The sequence below is a fragment of the Strigops habroptila genome, chromosome 7 (assembly GCF_004027225.2).
Source record: "Strigops habroptila isolate Jane chromosome 7, bStrHab1.2.pri, whole genome shotgun sequence".
Lineage (NCBI taxonomy): Eukaryota > Metazoa > Chordata > Aves > Psittaciformes > Psittacidae > Strigops > Strigops habroptila.
Window position 1 is genome coordinate 43,515,661 of NC_044283.2, and position 13,730 is coordinate 43,529,390.

Below are 13,730 nucleotides of genomic sequence, written 5' to 3' on the forward strand. Positions count from 1 at the left end.
AGGGGGTAAAAAACAACCAAACAAACCTCATCTAGAAGGTGTTTCAGAGACCATGACTCATCATCTGGAATAGCTCTTTTCTCTAATTAAAACCCATAGAAAGCCTTTCCTCCCCTTCTCAGGCACTAAAGCCCCCTGAAACTGGGCAGCATGAATCCCTCTCTCATTTAGTACTGAAAACAAATTTCACAAATTAACATAATCTGAAATCAAATTAAGACATTAGCAGAGTGGATTCACAGGTACCTTTAGTTATAACACAGAGAAGCAGCAGCTGAAACAGAACAGTCACAACATTCAGGGAGCATCTTCTCTGATGACCATCATAATAGCAAAGATTCTGAAGACTGAAAGTGTAACTCAAAATCTATCATTCTAATTTCTTACACAAATTAGCTGGAAAGCAAAGAGAAACTACCTTACAGTTTCACAGTATTTTCCTTAATTGTTAAAATTATGCAGGTGATACCTCCTTCAGTCCAATGCCATAGCTCTGGGGTTGACAGTTCTCCCTTAGATTGTACTTCTTGTACATCTGTTTGGCTAGATGTCCATGACAACCTTCAGCGAAGACCGTGACTTTACCATGAAGTTCCAAGCCTCTTTCAAAGGTAGCCTGTGAAAGTAGAGTGTTTCATCAGCAGTTAGATCTGTGCCACATCAAATCCACAGCAAGACACTGGAAGGCAATAAAGTGATTTTACACTACTTTGTGGCACTGCCCAGAACTTACAGCCATTGCAAGCTATGGCTCTAGTGCGGTTGTCTTCTCCACCTAATAACTATGATGCACCCCTGGCAAATCTTGTGTGATTCCAGTAAAGCAGCGCTACAGTGGATCGCTATTTATTACTGAAAGACAGAATCTCTTCTAGATCAGAGGATATGGATCAGATTTGGTATAATTTACACAATGCAAAAGAACCCTGGCAGAACTCTTAACCTAGAACTTCACACTTTAATTTTTGCTCATTTGCTTATTACAGTAAAACATTGTGTCCCCCCACATGCAGAGGTTAGACACCAGATCAGAAAAACTTGCATCACCCCTCCTCCCAAAAGAACTCATTACCTCTGAATAAAGTTACTATAATATTACACCAATCTTACATGTTAAAACTTAAAGTAAAATTAAACTAACATTAAGTATCATTATAAAAAAAAAAATCGCATTAAAATTCCAACAATGAGATTGAGAGTAAGGTAAGGGGAACCAGCATACTTGTGTATGAGCATGTCACCTGCATATGTGAGCACACTGAATGAGAATATTACTAGATTATATTTGCAATGTAAGAATACAAGATTCTAAATATATAGTCTTGCGAGGGGGAGGAGGGGAACCCAAACTTTTTATAAAAGAAAAAAAAGCTTTATTTCAGTCAGAAAGCTTAATGTTAAAGAAGATCATGAAAACAGTTTTGGATTAAGACATCCAGTAGCACCTAATAAAATCATCTCTAGGTAAGCAAGCAGTGGTCCAGGAGAAACCTATTGCTGTGGTTTTAAATTGTTTCTCAGGTGCAGTCTGCTTGTAACTTACTGGTTGGAAACCTCTGAAAAAGGCTAGCAAATGAAAATGTTCCCTCTAGGCAGGAATTACCTTTAAACAGGAATTACAATATTTTGCCAAATTTTTTGTATATTCTTTGAATTTCTGATTGTCAGCCTGAACATGAATTAATCTTACAAAATATTAAGAGAACTACAGGGACTTACTACTTGATCTAAAGATTAAAAACATATATTGTCCAATCTGAAGTAAATCTATATAAAATAAATAAATATCAGAAATTCCTTAATTTGAAATGTTTCAGCAATGTGACAAAGTTGTATTTCAGTTAACATCCTTCTCCAGCATCTAGATAAAAAACGCTGTGCAACTTTTTACTACATAGTTTTACCAGTGGCATTTCCGTTTGATTGGTGCTGACTGTAAGGTGAACGTCTGTTCATTAACCCTAGTCTATCTGATTAGGTGCTGCATAAACACACTGAAGATATTCTTGCCTTGAAGGTTATACAAACTCTGTCTATTTACCTGAACCTTTATACAGTGGAGTTAGTATCAGCTGACCTGACAGCTAAAACACTTGAATACTCAAAAAACTGCAGTAGTGGCGTATTAGTTATGTACGTTAAAGAAGTTAAGAGACACATTGTCCTGGTTCCAGATGTAACAGTCTTTTTTTCCTCCTTCCTGGTAGCCCGTGTAGTGCTGTGTTTCAGCTTTAGTCTGGGAACAATGCTGATAACACATGGATGTTTTTAGTTGTTGCTGGATAGTGCTTACCCTGATCAAGGACTTTTCAGTCTCTCATGCTCTGCCAGTGAGGAGGGGCACAAGAAGCTGGGAGGAAGCAGAGACAGAACACCGGACCCAAACTAGCCAAAGGGGTATTCCATACCACAGCACGTCATGCCCAGTATATAAACTGGGGGGAGTTACCTGGAAGGCCCAGATCACTGCTCGGGTCGGGCTGGGTATTGGTCGGCGGGTGGTGAGCAATTGTATTGTGCATCACTTGTGTTTCTTGGGTTTTTTTTTACTTTCCATTTTTAGTTTTATATTCTCTCCCCTTGTTATTTCCCTCATCATTAGCAGTAGTAGTTTTGTATTATACTTTAGTTATTGGACTGTTCTTATCTCAACTCGTGGGAGTTACATTCTTTCAATTCTCCCCATCCCACCTGGAGAGGCGGAAACAGGGAGGTGAGCGAGCAGCTGTGTAGTTCTGAGTTATGGGCTGTGCTTAAACCATGACACACATTCTGCCAGAATAAACAGAAAAAATTCTAGCTCTTGAGGATGCTTAAAAAAAAAAAAAAAATTCCTTCCCATTTTAAAACCAAATTCCTCATAAATCCTTATTACTGCAGCAAGCTGCACACATTACCCGCGCCTCCTACTGGAGAAATTGTACACCTGAAAATAAGAGCATGTCTGTCCTCTACACGAGACAGACAATATTATACCGGAAAAAGGTATTACTTTCCTCCGCCACTACTTCCCCCTCCCTCCTCCATTGTCTATATTCTCCCAAAACAAGAATGAGTCTTATACTCTCATTCCCTGCCTTAAATGAGGAAAATAGCCCATGCTTCCATGTGAAAGTAAATGCCTCTCTGAAACCACAAAACTAATAAGAAACCTCATAAAAGAAAGTAATTCTTAAGAAAAAGCTTGTACCCATCATTTCTGTAGCCAAATAATTCTGTGAGAAAGCTGTTATGAGTTATTCTGTGGTGCCAAATTCTCCCTATGTATTGCACAGGGAAGAGACACACTTACTGCAGGTTCTAGATTCCACTAAAATCAAAGTCTGTCACTTAGGGCAAGGAGTCACTTCTAGACATGGAAATATGACCAGCCAGCAAAAAGGTGTAAAGACTCAAGTGTGTACCTTGCCCCAGTGAGGCAGACAGACTGTCAGCAAATGCGACTGCAGTTGTGAATATTAAAGAAAACAAATCAGCCAGAAGCACACTCTCTCACATGTTGCTAGTTATCAGCTGGACAACAGCTTTCTATTTCATCTTCACACCTTTCTTCTAGGTGTTACTGAAATTCTTTCCATTCTTTCCTGATTTCAGATATGCCAACACACCCTTACAATACTTCCTTCTAGACACCCCCAAACAAACCTCCTTTCTGTGAAGACCTTTTCTACTAATCTCAGAAGTTTACAATGTTCTGAGACCACAACTTTCCCAGGTAATCAACCCAATTTTATCTACAGAGAGGGAAGACAGGTACTGAATTTTACACTTTTTCTTAGCCTACAGCAAGACGACTAATGGCAGTAGAAGTAGATACATCACAATTTCTGTAATTACACCCCTTGTTACAGGGAAGATAGCTACTTACTTTTGGTGCTCCATCCTTCTGAATGCCTACATCATTAGTTGCTATCCCTTTAACGCTACCATCTTCATGAAAAAGAACCTTTGGAAATATTTAAACAAACAAATAATAATTAAAAAAAAAATTAATGATCTGTCTTTTTAATCAGTTCATGAAAAGTTATAATGCACAACTTCTAAGCACTATGTCCTTAATGGTCAAACTTAAAGATTATGTACTTATTAACATACTGTATGATCCACTTGCACTTTGCTATATCTGGGCCAGGGAATTCAGACACTGAAACATGGTTTTCACAATACACGTCTTGTTAAAAGGAATGCCATGATTGTACAAATAATTGGGAGTGAAGAGGGTTCCAAAAACACTTTTCATGTATGCAGTGATGTCATTATTACCTCAGCTGCTGCATAACCTGGATATATCTCAACACCCAACGCTTCTGCTTGTTCACCAAGCCAGCTCACAAAGTGGCCCAGACGTACTATGTAATTTCCATGATTAACCATTGGAAGTCCTAGGCACAAAAGACACACATACATAAACCACAGAACAATAAGCAAAATAACACAAGTTGTATACATCAGATGTCGTATCTTCTACAACTACTATCTTCACACTAATTTCGTGTATTATCACAGCCATCACCTACATAGACCCTATCACTAAGTTGTCACCTTCTACACACATTTGCTGTGCTACACTGAATCAAAAGTGTTTGAGTAATGGAAAAGCTGAAAAAGACAGAGAGAAAGATGACTCTCTATCACCTCACTAAACCTTACCTGGAATAATTGGCACTGGAATTCTAGATTTCTCTGTTAAAATTCCAAACTTGTCTTCAGTTACAGGAGTATTAAGTGGAGCCTACATTAAAAAAGAAAACAGAAACAGTACTGAAAGTTATGTTTTTCTATCCAATCCAACAATAACAAACAAAATGATCCAACTGGCAGTCTAGTAAAGGTTTAATAAAGCACTTCTGTAGGAAGGTATCACAAGAAAAAAGATTAAGTACTTTATGAGAAAGTCATCAGGCAAGAATCAACACAAATGTTGATGTAAAAAAAAAAAAAAAAGGAACAGGGCCTTGCAAATAACTTCTACAGTTTGTACACAGGCTTGTACTTCATCAATATTCTAGACCTTTCTAAAGAAAGCAGTTCAACTTGCATATTTATCCCAGTAAGATAAAACAACTAGTTGACGGCCCCTTTCTTGCAGCTCCCAGGTGACAGCAGGCAACTGCCTGCAAGTCAGATGGCTGTTCTGGCGGAGATGGCAGCTCACTTCTTGCTATCCTCCCTCCTAAGAGCACCTTAGGCCTCTGTTACACCCCTAACTCTGTACAAAAGTCAGTGTACTATGTGCCATTGCCTAAGACTATGAAGAACTATTGTACGGAAACAACACATCTGACATTGCTAAGAACTGAACATCTTACTGCTTGAGCACAGGAGCTGGATTCTGCACAAATGCAGTGTAGTGAATCCCAGGATGCACCAGACATACTGCCTATATGCAGTAAAACTACCACATGAAACAGCAAAGGCCACAGTGTATCTGTGTAGACATAAAACTTTAGCACTGCCAAACTAGAGGAAACAGACTAAAAAGAAGGTAGGGCTTTTTTTCGTTTTGTTAGATCAACGGATCAACGTATTTTAAAATGGTACGAAGTACCAAAGATACCAAAGTACCAATGGAGTTCATCAGCAGATATCGATTAATTTAAGGCTGATATGCTCATACATACCCCCCGCTCCTTCCAGTCTGGAAAGAGTTCTTCTAAGGACCTTGGCTCAAGACAGGCACCAGATAGTGTATGCGCACCAATCTGAGAAGCTTTTTCCACCAGGCAAACACGTATTTCTTTGTTATGCTCAGCAGCTAACTGTTTGAGTCGAATAGCTGCAGAGAGACCCGCAGGGCCTCCTCCAACAATGACAACGTCAGCTTCCTCTGCAAATCTTTCCATGCTTACCCCTTTAATAGAAAAAAAGATAATAACATAAACCAATCCTCAATTTCCCCCAGTCTCTCTCTCACTAAGCCTTGCTCTGTTACACTGGCTGCTGGGTATCCCAGAAGTATTACTTTGCATAAAAGGAGGCTAAATATTGGACAGAATCCCTACTTCAGTACTTGGAAGAGCACACAAGGACATCAGCACCCCGATGTAAAATTAGCTCTTTTTAAGTTGTAATAAGATATACCATAAAAACATGTATTCAATCTCTATCCACGATAAGTGTCGTCTTAGTATGTTTAAATTCAGAGCCCAGTTGGGCAGCTGTAAAGACACTCAGTGAAACTCTAGGTAAGGGAGAAAGAAAAGAAAAAAATACCTTTTGCCAAAACACATGACTTAATTTTACTCCAATTAATCAGTCTTTTCTGGAATTGAAGCCATTAAAATTGCTGAATGTAGAGACTGGAATGCCCAGAGATATATACTAATCTTATTTTCTCACAAATTCTCATTGTAAGAAGAACTGAAAAAATCCAGCGGACACATACCTGATAGAATTAAGTCTTGTGACAGTCATTAAAGCAAAAGCTGCTTATATATTTTACTTAAATAACAAGGAGCAAGTTTATTCTGATGCCATTTTATAGCACTAAAGACACACACCATAAAATTTAATTTGAAATATTAGTACTATATTAAAGAGTACAGAATTTCTGTAAAAAGATAAAGACATATTTCAGTGTCTTTAAAACTGAGTAATAATAATAACAAAGGAGCTTTTAAAGAACGCATTTTTTTTGCTCACCTTCCCATCGTTTGTCTTTGTCCCGAGGATAAATTGTATAATGCGTAGTTATGCGAGGCACAGAGGCAGTAGATGCACATCTTGAGATACGCAGCGATGGAAGGCAATCTCTGTTTATCAACTTCAGAGCACGAAAGCACTGATGTGCTGCTAAAACAAGAAACAAATTTGCCAAATCAGTATTTTTCCACATTTTTTTCAGTTTTCAGAGACACGAGTGGCACAACAAATACAACAGCCCCTCCCCAGGTTCATCTCTTCTGACATCTCAGCACATGCTGAGACACATGGTTTGGGCTACTGGCACTAGAGAGTTCACCTAAAGTAAATGTTATGGTCTATTAGAAAATCTCAGACTGAAGCCCAAGTATGCTTTAACCAAAGCCAGAACAGTAGATACAATTCACCTTGACCTTTGCTGCGGATACAGTAATTGCCGCTGATACAGTAATTGCTGCAAGAACAAGTCAGAATTTCTTTTTAAGTCAATGGACCAAATGAAACTTTAAAATGATCAAAATAGAGCTCTGTTCAGAGGGCTATTACATGTCACATTCTTGTCTCATTTTCCTTTTTCACAAAAAAAAAAAAAGAAAAAAGAAAAAAGTGTGATTTGTACACCAAAAACTAGTGCAGTCAGCACAAAAACTAGTTATAGTTGAAAGGTCTGTGAACTAATGCACCATGACAGGTATTTTTCCTTCCTTTAAGGATTCCTTTCCTCTAGTTTCAGGGGTGAAGGAGGATACAGAGTATTTCTGCAAAACCACAAAGTAAATGTCTTGTTGAGAATGGTGACTGGCAAGGCCATCAAAAGCATCCTCCACTCTAACTCTGCACAGTGACAGTCAGGATGCTGGTCTCTGTATGCAAAGGTACTAAGTATTGTCTATACTGGTTTTATAACAGCAATTTTGTACTTAACCAGCAATAATTGTTATCATACCACTCCATGACTCTTAATTATTCATTAGCTGCAATCAGGATCTGAGAACAAGCAATGTATTTTGTAAACATGATAACAACTATACCTATACCTATATAATAGAACATGACACCTTAATTTTTGAGGTATCTGAGAAGAACTGATGGTACTATGAATAACATAGCGTAGTTTTAAAATGTCAGTTGTTTCACACACACGTGAAAGAAGTGAAATTCGGCCCGGAATACGGCTGGTAATTACAAAGGCAGATGCAAACCCTGAACGGGCAGTTCTCCCCAGTGAGTGAACTGAGCTGCTGCTGCCAGTCTGCTGAGAGATTACGGACTCGGTAACGCGACGTGAAACCTTTGGGCAGAACAAGGAATCTCTAAGAGGGAATTTCACTCTCCTGCAGCTCTTAGTAACTGCTGTCAGGACGCTGTCTATTCAGTCAGCAAGATTGCCTTTAATTGCTTTATTTTCTCTCTTAAAAAGGAAAACCTCCAGTATGGCTCCAAAGATAATTCGACTCTCATGCGCCCGCCGCAGAGGCGCAGCACCCCCGTCCCGGGCCCGGCCGGCGCTGCCGTCCCGCTCAGCGGCACCCACAGCCGGGCAGATCCCGGCGGAGCAGGGGGAACACGGCCGTGCCTCTGCCGACACCGTCCGCCGCCCGCCAGCCCCGCCGCTCCCGGCCCGCGGCCCCCGCCGCCCGGACACCCGGGCGCGTCCCAGCCGCGACCTTTGCTCTCATTCCCCGCCGCGCCAGCTGCTGGGCCCGCTCCGCTCCGCCCCGCCCCGCCCCGCCGGCCGGCGGCAGTCCCAGCCCCAGCCCCAGCCCCTCGGGACAGGGAGCCGCCCTGGAGCGAGCCAGCGCGTTACCTCGGCTGGAAGACGGGCAGCAGAACAGCAGCATGGCGATAACCCCCAACCCCCTCAGCGCCCTCCGGTCCCCGCGACCACGCTCGGCCACGCTGCGCCTGCGCACCCGGTGTCCCGCCCCGTCCCGTCCCGCCTCACCGGCAGGACTACAACTCCCAGAGTGCCCGGCGGCAAGGCCCATCTCAGCTCCCTCAGGGGACGGTGGCTCTGCGAACTGATTCACTCGCTGGTGGTTGACCGGGAGGCGCTCGGAGAAAGCGGAGTGGTGGGATCAGCCGCTGTCGAGGCCGCTGCCGCAGGAAAGACTACCGCTCCCGGCGGCCCCGCAGCGCTCCTCCCCAGTGCACGCCGGGGTGCCAGCGGCGGAGCTCGGGCGGGAGGCGGGGCGCGGCGCGGGATGGGCGGTGCGGAGGGCGGTGTCCGGGAGCAGAGCGGGACATGGCCGAGGCGGGGCCCGCAGGGGTGCGCGGCGGGAGTGAGGGGTCGCGGCTGGAGGAGGTGGAGATGCAGATCGGCGATGTGAGTGCCGGCGCAGCGGGAGGGAAGGGAAGGAGGGAGCGAGCGAGAGAGCGGCGGGGTCCCCTCACGTAGGGCGTGGGACGGGTGTCGGCGCCCGCCAACCTCTGTGCCGCTCCTCTAGGCCGCCTTCTCGCTGGCGAAGATCCTGGAGGCGACGTCGGCCGTGTCGGCCCAGGTGGAGGAGCTCGCCACCAAGTGCTCGGAGAACGCCCGGTTCCTCAGAACATGGCGGGATCTGCTGAGGGAGGGGTATGAGTCCCTGAAGCCCAGCGGCTGACCCTGCCCCGCCGCGGCTCCCCGGGGCGCGCCGAGCCGCCCGCTGTCCCGGGCCGCGACGCGCCTTCCCTTGCACGCCGCTTCTAAGGGAGTTCTCGTGGATTTCCGTTTTTCCTCAGCTCCCCGTGAGCCCGGAGGTCTCTCAGAAATACCTGATGGCTCGTATGGATGTTGTATGTAAGTCACCGAGTAGAATAACTTTGTTTAGGGAATCACTTTTGACTTCTAGACTCTTCCGTTGCAGTTCAAGCAATCTCACGCTTGAAATACTTTCCCCCTCCCCGCTTTCTTTCTTCCTCTCGGTTATGCGTTGGGTGCAAAGTTAGTATGTGTGGTACATTCAACACTCCTTACTGGTAGGGAAGTGGTGGTGTCAGCCCTCCTTTTTGAGAGCTGTCACCAGTGTAAACCCTGCCAACTCCAGAGAAACTCGCTGAAGTAACTTCAGTTTTTCCTCTACGCACACTTTTTCTTCGTGTCCAGGATGGGATAATATGTCAAGTTGCGGCTCGTTTACAAGCTTTAGATAAGCCCTATATCCCTTACTATTTTTAGCAGTATTGCAATATGTTTCTATAAAGCTACAGATATTTTTCAAGATGTTTCATTACACTATCCTTTGTTGTAATAAAGTGCCTTATGGTGGACCATGTATCTCTGCCTCATAGAAGTTAACAGCATTGTTTGCTGATAGGATGGGTTATTTTGAACTGTAAGTAAAAGCTTCCATCAGTTGGAAAAGAATCTGTGAAATGTATTGTCCAGGAAACATGTTACAGGTTTTTCAGTATGTAGTCTGATTTTTTTTATCTTTGTCTTAAGCAATTACTAGTTAGTCTAGAGCTTACTGTTAACAGAACCTTTTGGTCTGCAAGATTGCTAATCTGTAATAAAGACCTGTACTGAAACTCCTGTGCCTTTACCAGAGCACTGTGAAAAGAGTAATGCTGAAATGCAATGGCAGGCTGCAGGAGAACATGGCTCTACCATGACTTACTAGTCAGCCTTATTTTTACTGGTAGAATGACTTTTTAAAACACAAACTGTAGTTTTCTTAGCAAAGCAATGAAGATGTTCCTAAAAATCCAAAATGAATATTCTTGTGTTACTTGTAGAAACAAATATGACATTGAATATATCCATAATCAAGTTGAGTGAAAAACAGAGGTGATGGTGAGGACAGACACCCTTCCAGATCTCACTGGAAGCAGTTACAGTCGTTGACAAGGCTTGGCCCCTCAGAGTGCACAGGTTCTGTTAAACTGAGTTCTAATTGCCCCAGTGAAAGGCAATCCACGTGGCAGCATTTCACTTAGCTGTTTTTAACCCCACATCCCAAAATGTTGGAAAATAAATAATTTTCAGCATATTCAGCAGATAATCTTTTATTTCAACAAAACATACAGTAGTGGAAACCAGATGCCTAACAATCTCTGCATTCAAGCTAATCCAAACTTCTGTAAACAGTTGAAGTGTGAAGTGTCACACTTCTTTAAATTCTACTTCTTACACTGTTAAGAAGTAAAGTGCAAACAATGGAAGTATCTTTTAACTTCATTTTAAAATGCTTCTAATCATCGATGCAAAACCACAGCATTCTTTTTATCTTTGTGGGCTTCTAGGCCATCGGACTGTTAGTATGGTACTGAAAACAGAAGGGAAGTTGTAGCAATTCATAACGGAAAAGATTCTCTTCAGTAAGTATATGCGAAGGAACTGCCTCTAGAGGATTGTTTCAGATGGGATAAGTTTTTTTTTTTACCCTTGTAACACTGGGAAGTAGAATAATGTTCCAAAAAGTCCTGAATAGCTGCGGTCCTTAAAACATTTTAACTGTAACGCATCATGTCAGATGCACAAGGTGATTGAAATGAGACCTATTAAGATTGATAGTCTTCCAAATGGCCATCTCCCATTATTCCATGCACTGAGATAGACATCTTAAGACTAAGTATGTTGAAGTCTGCAAGCTGTGGGAAGCTACTTATGGTAGCCCATGAAGAACCAGTGAGGAAAAGAGCAGCATCGAGATGTTGGGATACTCAAGTCCAGTCATTCAGGGAAAGATCCTCTCCTGAAGGGAGAAACTTCCAGCAGCTACCGCTGGCGACACGCAGTTGAGAAAATCCCTTTTATTTTTCCTTCCCACAGTTCTGGTTCTGACTGAATTAGAATGATCATTACAATTTCAGGACTGCTTTTACATGAGTGAAATGGTTGATAAATTGGCAAAAGTTTGTAAATTTTTAAAAGGATTAAAATTTTCACTTGATTGATTGTCTTTGACAAATAAACTGGTCTAATTATTAAATGTAAAAGCTTTTCTTAGGGCTGTTGCTCCCTAATAGCCTGGATAGACCTAGTCAGAAACTTTGAGGAGAGAAAAAGTTCTTAGTGAGGAAACCAAATAACTCTTAAATATTAGCCATTGAAATGGGGAATTTAAATAAAAAGTTTAATGAAAATAATATCTTTTTCTCCCTAAAGATAGATAATTTTGAAACCTCCTGCTTTCAGGGTGAGATGTTTTAAATGACAGCTCGTGGGGGTTTTTTTCCATGCTCCTGGCCTCTGAGACGAAAAAACCAACGTGGCTTCTCCTTCTGGTCTAAGATGAGTTGTCAAAATATCAGGTACCATTGTGAGATGGTGAAATTATTATTGTGTTAGTTCTACTTGCAGACATATACATTGCTCCCTCTTCTCCCTGCGTTGGTTCACATGGGCCCAGGTGCCACACCTCCCTCCTTTTTCCTCTTTTCTGTAAAGCCGTAAGCCCACAGATGTGAAGCTAACAGTGGAGATGTCACCGTGAAGATTCAAAATGTATTTACGTGTATTAGTTTATTCTTGTTGACTGCGTGGTCACCGAAGCATCAGAAGAGTCTGTACAAAGCATGGGCTTCATTACTTTTGGTGTCATTTCATGCATTGGCCACATTTCTACCCAAATAAATGATGGACCATACGTTTTCTGACCACTTTTACCTTTTTTAGATCTTCTTTGTCTGTAATTATACCAAACCTGATGAATCATTTCTTTGAAAGGTCGTGTAGTCAAAGTGTAGAGAAGAGGATTCAAAGCACTATTTATTGGCAGTATAAAAATCACCACCCAAGAAGTTATGGTACCTTAGGGAGGGAAAAAGAAAGGAAGCTGTGATATGCATTCCAGTGTTTGTACCGCTAATTCATGCAAGTGCTTGATGCCTATGCAGCACAGCTACCTGGTGAGAGGGGTGGCTTTGCACTCCTAGGCTGAGTTCATGTCACAACAGGTACTTTTTCTTCTCACTGTTACACTTGCACTGCCCTCTTACTTCCCTGTTTCCAGGGTTCGCTGCAAAATCTGATATTATTTACTCTCCCAGTGGTTCCATTTATCCCTCACTTTTCTGTACCATAGCTCCCTATTTGCCTTGACACACTCCTTGCTCTAGCCAAACCCCACTTTCTTGCCCCAAAACTTTTTGTCTCTGCTTTGTTCCCTATCTCTTCCTGTGATCTCTGTTCCCCATCCTCTTCCCATGTCTAGTGACGTGCAGTCCTAACGATGTCCCTGATGTCTCATCCTGCAAAGCAGTATTCTCCAGTCCCTGTATCCCCTCAGAGGCTGATTTTCTCCTCTGCATCAGGACTTCGCCTGTCTTCCCCCCACAAAGGGCACTATACGCATCCTCCTTATTTCCTTCTTGCCCTGTCGGTAAGAGTTTCTGTGTTGACACCACCTTCCTTTCTGAAGGTTTCCTGCTCTCCTGCCTATATCAGAGTCTGTGTGCATTTTTACAGCATCCTTTTCTAATCCTTACGGTTTGAGAGCTATGTTACCTGAGGAGCAGGCAGAGAAGGGACAGGATTAAAGTGCTGAAAGATGTTAGTGGGTGCCCTCCATTGCATTGTTTGGTTTATTACAGAATTACAATTACAGAACTGCTCCAAGCTTAATTCACTCCCTCCCTGCCGCTCAACTTTACAACTTTGTTGCAACATCAATACATTCCTATAGATGCCTATCACATTGGTTACGGTTTTGGAAACAACCAGGTGCTTAATTCAAAAGCTGTCACAGTATATCCCCAAAGAAAAAGAATGCGATCAAATAGGCTTTAAAACTTCTGTTAACTTAGGCAACTATCTGTGATGTCTTTAATTTTATGATATGAGTAATTACTGCCTAATCTGGTTTATCTAACACAGAACATTCATTTGCTAAACCCAAGATTACCCTTTGCTGAACCTTGAAGATTTCTTCAAGGCTTCTTGACTCAGAATACATCTGCTTCTACTTTTCGCTTCAAAATTTCATAGGTGGTTTGATAATTTCATGAAGATTTAAAATAACTGAAAATATTTTACATAATGTAACTTTCAGACATTTGAAACATAAGTCAAAACTTTGAAAAGGTGACTCCCAACGCTTCTGGTCAGCACAGAAGGCAAAATCCTCTGAGTTAAAACATTTTCGCACCAATGTATATTGTGACAC

At 42.3% G+C, this 13,730-nt stretch overlaps 2 protein-coding genes and 1 long non-coding RNA gene across 7 annotated transcripts in view; 1 reads left to right on the top strand and 2 right to left on the bottom strand.

Annotated features, from left to right (window-relative positions):
- Positions 1 to 8,540, bottom strand: part of ETFDH (electron transfer flavoprotein dehydrogenase) — a 20,313-nt gene extending 11,773 nt beyond the window's left edge. Inside the window, exons 1-7 of one of the 2 annotated variants that reach the window (XM_030493404.1) lie at positions 8,450 to 8,540; positions 6,643 to 6,792; positions 5,622 to 5,851; positions 4,651 to 4,732; positions 4,264 to 4,382; positions 3,869 to 3,946; positions 470 to 616 (exon numbers count right to left, since the gene is read on the bottom strand). In XM_030493404.1, the coding sequence (XP_030349264.1) occupies positions 470 to 616; positions 3,869 to 3,946; positions 4,264 to 4,382; positions 4,651 to 4,732; positions 5,622 to 5,851; positions 6,643 to 6,792; positions 8,450 to 8,483 (840 nt within the window). In that variant the 5' untranslated portion in view covers positions 8,484 to 8,540. The remainder of the gene's footprint in view (positions 1 to 469; positions 617 to 3,868; positions 3,947 to 4,263; positions 4,383 to 4,650; positions 4,733 to 5,621; positions 5,852 to 6,642; positions 6,793 to 8,449) is intronic. The other variant, XM_030493405.1, reaches the window with a different exon arrangement.
- A 307-nt stretch (positions 8,541 to 8,847) lies between these two features.
- Positions 8,848 to 12,225, top strand: LOC115611057. Its single transcript, XR_003992446.1, has 4 exons — positions 8,848 to 8,968; positions 9,090 to 9,217; positions 9,364 to 10,941; positions 11,762 to 12,225. It is a non-coding gene; the product is annotated as an uncharacterized LOC115611057 (long non-coding RNA).
- The window catches only part of RXFP1 (relaxin family peptide receptor 1), a 46,420-nt gene continuing 43,289 nt past the window's right edge, over positions 10,600 to 13,730 (bottom strand). For 2 of the 4 annotated variants that reach the window (XR_003992445.1, XM_030493402.1), the window contains exon 17: positions 10,600 to 12,376. Coding sequence is in view for 3 of the 4 variants with exons in the window: in XM_030493402.1 (XP_030349262.1) it covers positions 12,084 to 12,376 (293 nt within the window). In the remaining variant the exon portion in view is untranslated. The remainder of the gene's footprint in view (positions 12,377 to 13,730) is intronic. The other 2 variants (XM_030493401.1, XM_030493400.1) reach the window with 2 other exon arrangements.